The 14,500-nt window shown below is 44.9% G+C and overlaps 2 protein-coding genes and 1 pseudogene across 10 annotated transcripts in view; 1 reads left to right on the top strand and 2 right to left on the bottom strand.

Moving 5' to 3' along the window:
- Positions 1 to 10,909, top strand: part of SLC30A6 (solute carrier family 30 member 6) — a 50,034-nt gene extending 39,125 nt beyond the window's left edge. For all 9 annotated transcript variants that reach the window (XM_051843027.2, XM_051843028.2, XM_051843026.2 and 6 more), the window contains one exon: positions 7,549 to 10,909. In XM_051843027.2, coding sequence (XP_051698987.1) covers positions 7,549 to 8,052 — 504 coding nt within the window. In that variant the 3' untranslated portion in view covers positions 8,053 to 10,909. The remainder of the gene's footprint in view (positions 1 to 7,548) is intronic.
- LOC127490344 (PEST proteolytic signal-containing nuclear protein pseudogene) lies at positions 3,413 to 4,058 on the bottom strand (annotated as a pseudogene).
- A 604-nt stretch (positions 10,910 to 11,513) lies between the features above and the next one.
- NLRC4 (NLR family CARD domain containing 4) overlaps positions 11,514 to 14,500 on the bottom strand; it is a 48,543-nt gene continuing 45,556 nt past the window's right edge. The window contains 3 exon segments of the mRNA XM_070069493.1: positions 11,514 to 11,652; positions 11,655 to 11,809; positions 11,811 to 11,907. Coding sequence (XP_069925594.1) covers positions 11,618 to 11,652; positions 11,655 to 11,809; positions 11,811 to 11,907 — 287 coding nt within the window. The 3' untranslated portion in view covers positions 11,514 to 11,617.

The following is a 14,500-nucleotide window of genomic DNA, read 5'->3' as shown; positions in this document are numbered from 1 at the left end:
ATATTTTATTTATTTGGGAGGCAGAGTTATAGACAGTGAGAGGGAGAGACAGAGAGAAAGGCATTCCGTCTGTTGGTTCACTCCCGAGATGGCCGCAACAGCTGGAGCTGCACCGATCCAAAGCCAGGAGCCAGGAACTTCTTCCTGGTCTCCCACATGGGTGCAGGGGCCCAAGTACTTGGGCCATCCTCTACTGCTTTCCCAGGCCACAGCAGAGAACTGGATTGCAAGAGGAGCAGCTGGGAGTTGAAATAGCGCCCACGTGGAATGTTGGTGCTGAGGCAGAGGATTAACCTACTGCGCCACAGCCAGCCCCAAGATCTATTTTCAGTTGACTTTATACACATATGATTAACTCTATACTAAGTAGAATCCCACAAATTGTATGGAAAAAAAAAAAAAAACTGAACAAGGGCTGTTCAAAGTCATTGCATCTCAAAGTGTTAATTTCACTTCTATGGATTACCTTTTAGGTGCTCTGTTAGTTATCACAGTCTGTAACTCTTAACTGGAGAGTTGAGGCCATTTGCATTCAAGGTGACTATTGATAAGTAAGGACTTGGCTCTGCCATTTTTCCATAAATATTCCTATTGTTTACTTTGGACTTCCTTTGTACTTTTACTGGGAGATTTTCTGCTTTTACCTTTTTTCATAGTGATGACCATGTTTCTGTGTGTAGCACATCCTTAAGGTAGGACGAGTGGTGACAAAGTCTTTCAATTTCTGTTTGTTATGGAAGGTTTTTACTTCACCTTCATTCATAAATGAGAGCTTTGCAGGTTACAGTATTCTGGGTTGACAGCTTTTTTTTTTTTTCTTAAGGCTTGAAATTTATCTCACTATTCTCCCCTAGCCTATAGGGTTTCTGATGAACAGTCAGCTATGAGTTTAATTGGAGATCCTTTGAAAGTAATCTGGCATTTCTCTCATGCACTATTTATTTATTTATTTTTAAAGATGTATTTATTTATCTAAAAGTCAAAGTTACACAGAGAGAGGAGAGGCAGAGAGAGAGAGAGGTCCTCCATCCAATGGTTTACTCCCCAATTGGCTGCAACTGCCAGAACTGCCCCAGTCGGAAGCCAGGGGCCAGGAGCTTCTTCCGGGTCTCCCACGTGGGTGCAGGGGTCCAAGGACTTGGGCCATTTTCTTTCTTTTTTTTTTTTTTTTTCTGATAGGCAGAGTTAGACAGAGAGAAAGGTCTTCCTTCCATTAGTTCACTCCCCTAATGGCTGCCATGGCCAGCGTGCTGCATGATCTGAAGCCAGGAGCCAGGTGCTTCTCCTGGTCTCCCGGGCAGGTGCAGGGCCCAGACACTTGGGCCATCTTCCACTGCACTCCCGGGCCACAGCAGAGAGCTGGCCTGGAAGAGGAGCAAACCGGGACAGAATCCAGCGCCCCAATTGGGACTAGAACCCGGGGTGCGGGCACCACAGGCGGAGGATTAGCCAAGTGAGCTGTGGTGCCGGCTATTGGGCCATCTTCTACTGCTTTCCCAGGCCATAGCAGAGAGCTGGATGGGAAGTGGAGCAGCTGGGACTTGAACCAGCGCCCATATGCGATGCTGGCGCTTCAGGCCATGGTGTTAACCTTCTGCGCCATAGTGCTGGCCCCTCATGCACATTTTAGAATCCTTTCTTTATGTTTTACTGTGGAGAGTTTGAATATAATGTGTCATGATGAGGATTTTTTCTGGTCACGTCTGTTAGGAGTTCTGTGAGCTTCTTGTATTTGGATGTCCCTTTCTTTCTCCAAATGAGAGGTATTTTCTGTAATTATTTCACTAAAAAGGCCTTTTAATCCATTCTCTCTTTCTACACCTTCAGGAACTCTTAAAACCTGTATTTTGGGTTGTTTGATAATATCCCATAAATCTCCAACAGTGTTATTTAGTTTTCTAATTTCTTCTTTCTATTCTTTCTGTTTTTCTTTTTTGTCTGACTTTGAAATTTCCAGTGATTTTCTTCTAACTTCGATATTCTTTATTCTGCCTCACCAAGTTTATTGTTAAGGCTTTCCACTGCATTTTTATTTGATCTATTTAATTCTTCATTTCCAATATTTCATTTTGATTTCTTTTTAAAATCTCAATTTCATGGGAAAAATTTTCATTCGTGTCATGTGTGGATTTCTTTAATTCATGGATTTGCTTCTGATTGTTTCTAGGTAATCCTATGATCATTTTTTTGGATTCCATTTCTAGGTTCTTCAAACTCTTCACCTTCACATTCTAGTATTAAAGTGTTGTGTTCCTTGGAGGCATCATGTTGTCTTCCTTTTCTTGTTTCTTGAATTGCTGTGTTTATTTTTAAGTATTTGTGGAGATACTTGCTGGTTTATGTCCCCCCCCCCCCCCCCAATAATGTCTTTTATCTTTGAACTGTGCCTCTGTGGCATAGGGAAGTGGCTGCTCTTTCATTGAATACCCAGAAGTTTGTGCTGGGTGTGGCTAGGGAGCACTGTTCAGTGCTCCAGGGTGAGGGGCGTATCCAGGGTGACACCCGAGTTAGGTATGGTAAATCACCACCATCACACACCCCCCTTTTTTTTTTTAAATCAGAGAGAATGTTTGATCAGCTCTGTTGGCTTAGTCTCACACTCCTCCAAGGAGACCAAAGCCTGGGCACTAGTCCCAGTGGGTACAGTATTCATCCACACTGCCACAAGAACCACAAAGGATCCATGCAGTCAGTGTGAGCATGGATCCCACAGTAGTGACCCTCACCAGGGAATTTGGGAGCCCTGAGTTTGTGGAGCCAACCACAGTGACTACCAAAGACGCAGCCACACCCTGCGCCCTCCCACACAGCCACAGTGTTTCAACAGACCCAGCACACATGGCTCCCAAAGTCATGGACACCCTGCCCCTTGTCGGTTCTCCCAGCCAGACTCAGGCGTCTCCTCTCACTGGTTGCTGGGCACATGGACACAAGATGGTGCAGCTGTTACATGTGTCCAAAAGGGCTGGTTACAGGACACGAGTGCCAGGTGGTCAGGGAGAGAGAAATGTGCCCCCTTTTTTCCCTCTAGGTTATCAGGTACACTGTCCCCCACAGGGCTTCAAGCAGACTCCTGCCAGGCTCTTCCTTCAGCTTTATAGCCAGTGAGCTGCTGCAGGCTGGTCTCACCTCGCTCAAAAGCTGGTGCTGAGGCTCTCGGCTGCTGGGATTCTGAGCTGTGCACATCCACACCCTCTGCGTAGGTCCACAGGGTCCCTCTAATGTGGGTGGAGTTCCCTCTGCCGTTTTTTCCCTAGCTCTTCCCTGAGATTAAACTCTCTCCACTTTTTTTTTTTTTTTTTTTTTTTACCATTTCTGATTTGTTTATTATCTGTAACCTTTGGAAACTAATCACATGAAACTACAAAATTAGCAAATGTCTGAAATCTGTGTATAAAACATAAATTACCTCTAATTTCAAACTCTCATTTATTAGTGTACCACTCAATCTTAAAAAAAATGAAAAAGAAAAAAAAAGCGGCTCCAAAGATAGTCCTATACCGTTCTTTAAAAAAGGAAACTGTTCCTTTTAACTTTACACCCACCCCACACCCCAATTTCAAAACACATCATTTAATTGTCTTGGTCATGGACATTTCCAAGATGAGATTTTATATTTCGCTCCCATAGCTTCTGGTTACCAGAAAACCCATGCTTTCCTTTATTGAAGGAATTTGGTCTGGCTGATGTTGGTGTATCCCTTCCAATATTCTTCATCCTCATCTTTGCTTCTGGAGGCATTTCCTCTGGTTCACTATCTTCATCTTCATTAAAAGCCGCTGCTACTGAAAGGGTTTTTGGAGCAAGAGTTGGAACAGTTTCTTTAGGCTTACTTGATCCAAGTTTGATGGATATGGCTGATGCTTTCTTTGATGTCTGACTACCTATGGCAAATCCAAACTTGGAAATCTTTGTAGGTTTTGTTGGGAGGTCTGCAGCTTCTTCTTCAGCTGATCGTTTCTCAGCGCTGCAACTGGAACTTTCCCCTCCATTACTCCGGCGGCTCCAGCTCGCTGCAGCTTTTTGGGCTTCTCTTCTCCCGCCTTCCCGTCCGCCATTTTCCCCGCCGCGGCCTCCCTCCACTTTTTTTTAACTATCTTCCCCTAGACCATAGCAGTAAGTTCACTCCCTATTCTGCCACTTTGGAATCCCCCAGAGATTTTTTTTTTTAATTTAGATTTATTTATTTATTTTAAAGGCAGGGTTATAGAGAGGCAGAAAGAGAAAGAGAGGTTTTTTTTTTTTTTTTTTTAAGATTTATTTATTTGAAAGTCAGAGTTACACAGAGAGAAAAGGAGAGGCAGAGAGAGAGAGAAAGAGGTGTCTTCCATCTGCTGATTCACTCCCCAGTTGGCTAACTCTTTGGGTTCCTGCACATATGTGGGAGACTCTGAAGAATCTCCTGGCTCCTGGCTTCAGATCAGCTCAGCTCCAGCCTTTGCAGCCATTTGGAGAGTGAACCAGTGGCTGGAAGACCTCGGTCTCTACCTCTCTCTGAAAGTATCTATCTTTCAAAAATCTTAAAAAAAAAAAATAAATCAATGTCACAAAAGCCTAAGGTGACCACATACATATGTCATAATCATAGACCATTCAAGTGCAAACTCTGAAATAGTTCCATTTATTTTCAGAACTTTGGTTTCTGATCATACTGAAAGGTGGTATGCTATCTTTTATAGTTTTGTGTAGTGGTAGTGGCAAAGAAAAGGGAGAAATCATAGGTGATTTGATTTTTAGACATGATTTGTCTTACCAAAAGTAATCAGCTATACTTGAAACTCAAGCAATATAGATATTTTCTCTATCTCATGGTTGAAGTAGCTCTCTTTTCCCTCTTTTGTATTTAGGCTTCCAAATCATAGATTCAGGCACATTGGAATTAAATTAACTATTTGGCTAATTTCTGTATAATATATTTTTTTAGTAATTTTTTCTTTTCTGAAAGTGTGAATTTTGTCTAGAAATCAACATGGAATGGCTGCTCGACATTTTAAAATTTTTATTATTGTTCTTTATAGATTTATTTATTTTACTTGAATGTTGTAGTTATAGAGAGGGAGAGGCAGAAGCAGAGACAGTGATCATCCATCCACTGGTTCACTCCCCAAATGACTGCAACAGTTGGAGCTGGGCCAGTCTAAAGCCAGAAGCCAGGAGCCAGGAGATTCTTCAGAGTCTCCCACATTGTGTAGGAACCCAAGGAGTTAGACCATCTTTCACTGCTTTCACAGGCACATTAGCAGGGAGCTGGATTGGCAGTGTAGTAGCCAAGACTCAAACCAACACCCATATGGGATGCCAGCACACCAGTCAGGCTTCACCTGCTATGCCACAGTGCTGGCCCCTGGAGATTTTATTTAATTCTCTTTTATTTACTGTATATTTTAAGTTTTTGTTAGGCAAATTGTACCCCACTGTTAGAAAAATATTAACTTGTAATTCAATGAAAAGAGAAAGGGTGCTGCACTGTGGCGTAGGATGTTAAGCCTCAGTGCAGCGTGGGCATCCCTTATGAGTGCCATTTCGATCCTGGCTGTTCTACTTCTGATCCAGCTCCTGGCTAATGTGCTGGGGAAAGCAGCAGAGGATAGCCCAAGTGCTTGAGCCCCTGCACCCACATGGCAGACCTGGAAGCGCTGGGCTCCTGGCTTTGTCCTGGTCTTAGAGTGAACCAGCAGGTGGAGGATCAGTCTCTCTCTCTCTGTCTCTCTGTAACTCTCTCTCTCTGTAACTCTCTCTCTCTCTCTCTCTCTGATTTGCAAATAAATAAAATAGAGAAGTTAATTAAAATAAGATAAATTTCACAAGTACGGCATGTTGGATAATAAGCAATAATACTAATGTGTCTAAAAGTACAGATATTTCAGGTGGCAGGAAAACAGGAGGAGGAGAGAAAGAAGTTAGGAAGGAGAGGGAGAAGGAAGGAGGAAAAAAGAAAGGAAAAAGATAGGTTAGAGGAGGATAGCAGAAGTCCTGAAGTGCTGAGGAGTCTGGATTTAACAGGATCAGTGGAAAGTAAGTACAGCAATTGGAGTTCAGGAAAACTGTAGGTGTGGGTGACTGGTAATCAGGCAGGAAATGAGGGCGGTGGTCTAGGGTAGAAACAAGGGGAGCTGAGCTTGGGCAGAAACAGTGGAATCAGGGACAGGTGGAGTCATCACATTCTGGGAGCACAAGTGGAGCACCTGCTTCTCAATTGAGAGCCACGGCCAAGGGCAAAGGACTCCGCAAAGATCATCTGAAGTTTCCTCCCCTTGGTTACGGGGGAGATAAAGAGCACTGGGCACTGCAGTGACAGAAGTAAAGCGATCAGCTGAGAAGGAGGCTACCATGTATGTTTTAAAAGTAGATAATGGCTGGCGCCACGGCTCAATAGGCTAATCCTCCGCCTAGCGGCGCCAGCACTCCGGGTTCTAGTCCCGGTCGGGGTGCCGGATTCTGTCCCGGTTGCCCCTCTTCCAGGCCAGCTCTCTGCTGTGGCCAGGGAGTGCAGTGGAGAATGGCCCAAGTACTTGGGCCCTGCACCCCATGGGAGACCAGGAGAAGCACCTGGCTCTTGCCATCGGATCAGTGCGCCGGCCGCAGCGGCCATTGGAGGGTGAACCAACAGCAAAGGAAGACCTTTCTCTCTGTCTCTCTCACTGTCCACTCTGCCTTTAAAAAAAAAAAAAAAAGTAGATAATAATAAAATAGCCAGTACAGCAGTGATCCTGTTTGGGTTAGAACACAGAAAAGAATATGGAGAATGGCCACTTATCTTTGGATGGCAGGGTAATAATTTTTATTCTTTGTTTTAAATATTTATTTGTTTGAAAGGCAGAGTTACTGAGAGAGGGAGAGACAGAAAGATCTTCCATCTACTAGTTCACTCTCCAAATGGTTGCCACAGCCAGAGCTGGCCTGATCCGAAGCCAGAAGCCTAGAGCTTCTTCCAGGTCTCCCACATGGGTGCAGGGGCGCAAGGACTTGGGCCATCCTCCACTGCTTTCCCAGGCACATTAGCAGGGAGCTGGATAGGAAGCGGAGCAGTCAGGATTCGAACTGGCACCCATATGCCGGCACTGCAGGCATCAGCTTTACCCGCTGCACCACAGCACTGGCCCCCATGCCATACTTTTTAATTGATAGTCTCTTGGTGTAGAATGCCTGTCTCCACTTTTTGAAATTCCATTCATTGACCCCAGATCAAATGCCATCTTCGTTTGAAGTCTTCTGCAGTTGAAATTCAAACATAGCTTTTCTCTCCTTCCACTGCATATTTCATGCATTTCATTTATATTCTGCCTTGGGTTATAATATGCCTGCCTTCTTCCTACATGGATCTCTCCCTCTCTCTCTCTCTCTTTCAAAGCATTTTAAAGAGTCAGATCATTTCATTAACTCTGAATGTTGGGACTCACCAGTAAGTATCTTTAGGAAATGTCAAGACATTACGCTTTAGCTTTCTAAAAAAATCAAGTACTATCCAAATCATTAAATAAAATGCTCATTTCTAGTGGAGTTTTCATACTGTAATTCTAAGCAATCTCATGATTTTGCCCCCTTTAGGCTGGATCAGTGCATGTGCGAATTCGGCGAGATGCAAATGAACAAATGGTTCTTGCTCATGTGACCAACAGACTGTACACCCTAGTGTCTACCCTGACTGTTCAGATTTTTAAGGATGATTGGATTCGGCCTGCCTTACTCTCTGGACCAGTTGCAGCCAACGTCCTAAACCTTTCAGATCATCACATAATTCCAATGCCGCTGTTAAAGGGTTCTGATGACTTGAACCCTGTTACATCAACTCCAGCCAAACCTAGTAGTCCACCTCCAGAATTTTCATTTAACACCCCTGGAAAAAATGTGAACCCAGTTATTCTTCTGAACACACAAACAAGGCCTTACGGTTTGGGTCTTAATCATGGACACACGTCTTACAGCAACATGCTTAATCAAGCACTTGGAGTTCCAGGAATTGGAGCAACTCAGGGGTTCAGGACTGGTTATACCAACATGCCAAGTAGATTTGGAACCAGTAATAACAGAATTGGACAACCAAGACCATGATGTACAGTAACTTGATTTTTATGAAGCATATTGACTCCTTGGCTTCCACATTATTTAGTAATCCAACTTTGCATTGACTGTTCAGTCATTTACTCAGAATGGTAGAGACTAATAGGTTTGTTCATGTTTCATGAAATCTATAAACTCTATTTTTGTAAAATGTATTTGCAGCAGTGAGATCCTTGTAAGTGTTACAGGCTTTTAAGAGGCTTCCGTTAGAAAGTGTTTTTCTCTAAATTTGAAGTTTGCTATCTTTGTTTTTGCAGTTGACTGCGGTGCGATATGACCTTTCCTTTCTAAGAAAGGTACTTGGTAGAATGAATCTGTCACTAGAATATAATATTTTCTTCAGTGAAATTTATAAACATACTTCTTAAATACTACACATTTTAGGAAAGGTAAAAAATGTTCATGCAAAAAGAAAAAGTCTCTTTTATAGCTTTTCCAAATTTAAATGCTGCACTTTTCTTTGAGGTCCTTCTGAGTTATATCGTAAAAGCAAAAATTTTTATCAGAAATTTTAGAATATATTCTACTATCTGGCACAATATAATTTTTTAACTATAGGATTTTTGTTGAATTTTTTTCATTTAGAAATTTCAATACATTTGTAAATAGTCTATGGTTCTCAGTGTTTTAGTTTGAAATGAATACCAAATATTTGGTGATAAATAACAGGAGAATCCCAGTTGTCTGTATTCTACTTATAATCAAATACTGACATAATGATGGAATTTTTTGGTCACATTTTCGTTGGTTGACTTTTTAATTTCTGATTTATTAACTATATAGAATGTATTACAAAATTTCATACATACTGTGGCATTTGATATATTTTGAAGTTGCATGACGAATTGACTCCATGTTATATAATTTTACCAAAGCCTAATGGACCTTATATGGTAGAATGCGGTATTGTTAGGTCTGCAGTGGGAAGTGTCTAGCTTTTTGTTTGAATTATTAACTGTAGTGAGCTGTGAGAATCATACGGGTTATTTAATTTTCAGTTTCCCAATGCGCACTTTAAGGACTTTCCAGCAAGCTCAGTCATGGCCAACAGCAGTCGCTCGTGACCTGGAGGTTTTTGTCTCATTTTATCATGAGTTCTCCAGTGACAGTTTTAAAAAGAGACTTTGAGAACGGATTCAGTGTTCTTAGAATCCGGTATTCCTGGAGATGTCCGGTTTTCCCAGCCATTACCCAGCTATCTGGCGCCTTGTTTTTCAAGAATTTGCACCACCAGTCTCTTCAGTGAGCTCCTCCTCTTTTAAATAGGAGCGATACTCCCCATTTTTCCACAGTGGAATGGTGAGCCAGCAGCCATCTCTGCCAGGCAGAGTCGGAGTCCCCTGGGCTAGCGAGGGGTCATGTTCTGAGTACCTCTCGCTTAGTGAGGATCTGGTCATTGTCTTGGCCGCCTGTGCCCCTGTTCGGGCATTTGATCTGCTGAGGAAATACAGCCTGTGCTACCTGACAGCTGGAGAAGGAGATGTCATACCATGAGGCCACCTGTTCTTTCTCCTTTGTTATATTCTCCAATGATGACTGTGCCCATTCTTGCCTGCTGTTAAAGGGTGATTCTTTCCTAAGTTGGCCTCATCTAAACGTGATTGTTGGGCCATGCACTGGGTGGTGGTTAACAGGTATGTGCTGCCCCGCTGCATAGCTTCTTCATCCCTGTGGGATTTTAAAGGGTGCAGTTGGTTATGGAACACAGCTCTGTGCAGGTTTAGTGGTACTTCCTCAATAGCCATTCAAGGGCAGCACCTGCACAGTTGTCCCACCAAAGGTGCTTTAATACCCACATTCACTGCTGGAGAAAGGACACTGACTGGGGAGCAATTGGCCCAGTAATACAACCTCACAGGTGACATTGGCTTATGGCATTAATTTGTAGAGAATCTTACTTCCAGGTGCTGGCTAACTTCTGGAGCTGAAAATAAGGAACTGAGCAGCTGTAGCCTGCAGGCGACAGCCTTGTGAGTAAACCTTGCCACAGAAGCACCTGAAGCCAGACAAAGAAGTCTGATTTAAATAGAATGAGTTAGTGAAAAATGAAATTATAACTTTATTAGGTGCAAGAAATTTTTTGAGACCCATGCATACTTGTACTTGGCCTGTGGTTTGTAATTGAGAATGAACTGCATGGAGTGTGATTAGCCCAGTTGTAGGAAGTCGTTGTTGTAATGGGAGAAACTGCTAGAAAACAAGAGATCTGGATGCCGGTCCTGGTGCCGCCACTGTGTAAGTAGTCCTCTAACCATGGACGAGGCATTGAACTTCTCTGAGCTTTCCCATCTGTAAAGTGGGGGAGGGGAATGAATTAGTTGCTCTCAAAATAGCAACTCTGAAGTTGTGTGACTAAATCTGCAGAATATGTGCTCAACTGGTAAACACATATAGGCCAGAATGTCCAGTGTTTCCTTAATACAGAGGCTAAATGTTGCCTACACCAACACCCAAGCCATTAATTCGAGGTGCCATGGGACTAAGGTCAGATACAGACTAGCACAGTTTAGATCTTTAGTTTTCTTTCAGACTCGCCTCAATTTAAAAACGTTTTGTTTAGAGAGATTTCTCTAAGACTTGTTTCTTTTTTGGGGGGAGAGCTATTTTAGGGGTGCTGAAAGAAGATGAGAGCAGGGTAGCCTTCTCTTTTGTAGTGAACAAAAGAATGGGATACATTTCTTAATCCCCCAAGTCATGATTGGAATTCCGGGCAGCATGTCTGCTCCCCTCAAACAGCCCAGTTGCTTGAGTGAAGGATGCCCACCTCTAGGGGGAGTCCAGACTGCTTCTCTGACCAGAAAGTGCTTTTAACATTCCAGAGTGTTTGAATTAAACTGTTTGAATGAAAGAATCTTTGTGGAGTTGTTTTTTTTTTTTTTTTCAGGTTCTCGGTCATTTTGGTTAGTTTTGAAGTAGCTTTTTTTGGTGATTTAATGAGAGTCGCTTACATGCCAGGTTCTGTACTAAATAAGCATATGCTACACACACACATACACACACACACACACCCCACTTTTTAAAAAGATTTATTTATTTGAAAGAGAAGGAGAGGCAAAGAGAGAGATTTTCCACCTGCTGGTTCACTCCCCAAATGGCCACAATGGTCAGAGCTGCACCTGTCTGAACCCAGGAGCCAGGAGCCTCTTCCGGGTCTCCCACACAGGTGCAGGGGCCCAAAGACTTGGGCCATCTTCTGCTTTTCCAGGCCATAGCAGAGAGCTCGATCAGAAGTGGAGCAGCCAGGTCTTGAACCGGTGTCCATATGGGATGCCAGCACTGCAGACGGCGGGCTTACCTGCTATGCCATAGCGCCAGCCCTGGTACATCCCTTTTTGTATCCTGTTTTTGGGGCCAAGAGTAACACACAAGCAAGATGCCTTCTGGGAGCTGGGAATCGTAATTGGAGAGTTGAGACATGAAATGATTACATATGTCATCCAATTAAACTCTCTCACACTTTGCCTTTTTCTTTGGCTTTCTTTGGCCAAGATTTTTAAGTCTCCAGGTAAAACGTAATAGGGTCCCCCAGCATTCATTGGCTTGAGGACCCCTTGATTTAAGCAGTTACTAGTTTAAAATCACCTTCCATAAACTAAGGTCATCTTCTTCGAATTTCCAGCCAACAAGCCTGACTTCCTGCAGGGAAGTTAACTTGGCTACCACGTGGCTAAGTTTTCTCACCAGTGCTGCCTCGGGGAAAAATCCCACGGTGCTCAGGTCAAAGAACACCAGTTGCTTAAGATTCTGAGACACCCAGGAAGGCGAGCCATCCGTCCCTGCTCACACAATTCCCTGCCAGATCCAGCTGCTGGAAGTCTTTCTGAGAGTTCTCTTCCAAAAATGCACCTGGGTAAAGAAACACGTTTGTTAGTTGGAAGGAAAACAGTTGTTGAAGAGAGTTGTGTGTTCACACACACACACACACACACACACCCCAGAATTGCAACTGGAAAAGACCACGTTTGAATTAGTGCCTTGCTTCAGGAAGAAACAAGAATTCTCTAGATAGGGCAGTGATTGTGAGGATGATCCATTGCATCTCTAATTTGGGTTTTTCCTAAGGGAATGTAAGGGAATCTGATAACTACTAGCAGTATAGCCAGGTGGTGTCCGCATTACCCTCTGTGTGATTCTTGGAGGAAATGCAAAGTTGCTGAACAATTGAGATGTGAAAGGCGCTCTCAGGTACTCTGTTTTTCCAGACCTTGGCAACTGGAGGGCATTTCCTGCTGGAGAGACATTGGTTCTTTGGCTGTGGGATGGCCTAACTATAAACTTGAAGGAAGGTTTGGGTGTTCTTTGTTGTTGCTGCTGGGTGGGTTGTTTGTAACCCCCCCCCCTTGCCCCTTGAGGAAGTTCCCCCATTCTACCAGGTCAAAATCAGTGTGGAGATCCTGTCCTTGTGGTAGGCCAAGAAGGCAGGCCTCTGAGGTGTGATTTCTGTGTTCCCATGTTACGAGTTGATATGGTATTGGAACCAGGTGAGTCTAGCAAGAGGCAGAACTCCCTGTCTTCCAGGCCCCGCAGCACCATGCACGTGGGAGTTGTGAAGGCTCCACATGAATTGCGTGCCGGATGCTGTGCCGAGCCTTCGCCCTGCCCGCTTGCTGGCCTTTTCAGCATGACTAATTCCCCTGAACCCAGGCAGGGCAGTCTGGCGGACGGGACCAGGGAGCTGTCTTCCCTGCGTGTTTGTACTCTGGGCTGCAGCCCACAAACTGTAGGAGACACCTCCTCCTGCTTTTTCAGTCCATTCTGCTCGTCCCAGCTCATCTGAAGTTCTGCTAGGCCTCACCCAGCCTTGAGTGTGCAAGGTTGAATTTGTGATGGAATAAACTTGGTCTGCTGAGAGATGGACATTAACTCGTGCCAGGCTTAGAGAAACGAGGGTCCAGGATGCAGCTTGGATTCCACCCAGGAAGAGAGATTTCTGGAGAAGGTGTTAAAGTCCCCTGCCACCGTCTCCATGCAGAAGGCCCGCTGTTCCCAGGAAAGGACAAAGAGCTGAAGTGACGGAAAGGTTTCCTGCCGTGCATCTGGTGTTCAGGTTAACAAGCAAAGACTAAAAGGTGCCAGCCGCCAGGAGTGAGGACTTGCGGGCAGGCGTGGTCGTTCTTGTCTGAGCAGCTTATGCAGGTTCAGAGGACCAGGTGTGCCCTGCCACCATCTACCCTTAGCCACTGCAGTAAGGGTGCTCGCTGGCTGTCCCTGGGGGGGAGTCTGCTTTTGGGGGCAGATGCCCCCGTGTGGCCTTGTGCAGTTTGTCCACTGCAAGTACTGCATGTGGCTTAGGTGCTTGCGTCATCAGTCAGTGTCAGCTGGGACTTGCAGCCCCATCACAAGGCCCTGAGTTTACAGAGCCCATCGGGTCCCCGTCAGCCCTAACATGAGTGGGCCCTGCGAGGCCTTCGTGAAGGTGCTCACGTGTGTAAGCAGGCAATGGCAGACGAGGAGGAGGATTCGGGGGCTTCTGCCTTCCTCCGGCCTCAACTATGCAGGTTACCTTGCCGCCGAGACCGTCTTTGAGCTCTCATTTAAAAGAAAAAAGATTATTTGGGGGCTGACGTTGTGGTGCAATGGGCTAAGCTGTGAGTTGCAGTGCCAGCTTCCCATTTGGATACCAGTTCGAGTCCCAGCTGCTCTGCTTTCGATCTACCTCCTTGCTAATGCGCCTAGGAAAGCAGTGCAGGATGGCCCAAGTGCTTGGGTCTCTGCCACCCATGCGGGAGACCCGGGTGGAGTTCCAGGCTCCTGGCTTCAGCCTGGCCCAGCCATTCATTGCAGCCATTTGGGGACGTGAATAGGTGGATGGAAGATTCTCTCTCTTTCTGTCTCTCTCTCACTCTGTAACTGTCTTTCAAATAAATACATAAATCTGTTTTAAAAAAATTTATTTGGAAGGCAGAGTGATAGAAAGGGAGAGGCCAAGAGAGAAAGACAGTGCTGCCATCCATTGGTTCCACTCCCCAAATGCCCACAACAGCTGGGGCTGAGCTAGGCCAAAGCCAGGAGCCAGGAATTCAACCCAGGTCTCCCACGTGGGTGGCAGGATCCAACTATGCGAGCCAGCACTTGCTGCCTCCCAGGGTGCACGCTAGCAGGAAGCTGCAGTCGGGAGCAGAGCTGGTTCTGAAACCCAGGCATTCCAATATGGGTTAGCTGCTGGGCCAAACACCCAACCCACTTACATAGAGTTTTATCGGGGCATATGGCCTCTCCTATCCCAGCCTCCCTTGCTGCCAGACGTGGCTAAATTTTTGCCAAGAAAGTTTGGGTGGAAGTGATGTATGCCACCTCTGTGCCTTTGGGACAGAGGAAGCTCTCCACTTCCACTTTGCCACCTTGGTCTGGATTGAAACACTCGTGAGGCCGTGACCAGCCATGACCGTGAAATCAAAGATGGTAGCACTCTGAAGCAATGGAGGTGACTGTGCAGACC

Source organism: Oryctolagus cuniculus, chromosome 2 (assembly GCF_964237555.1).
Source record: "Oryctolagus cuniculus chromosome 2, mOryCun1.1, whole genome shotgun sequence".
Lineage (NCBI taxonomy): Eukaryota > Metazoa > Chordata > Mammalia > Lagomorpha > Leporidae > Oryctolagus > Oryctolagus cuniculus.
The sequence above is the reverse complement of the archived record's forward strand: the minus strand, read 5'-3'. Positions and strand labels throughout refer to the sequence as shown.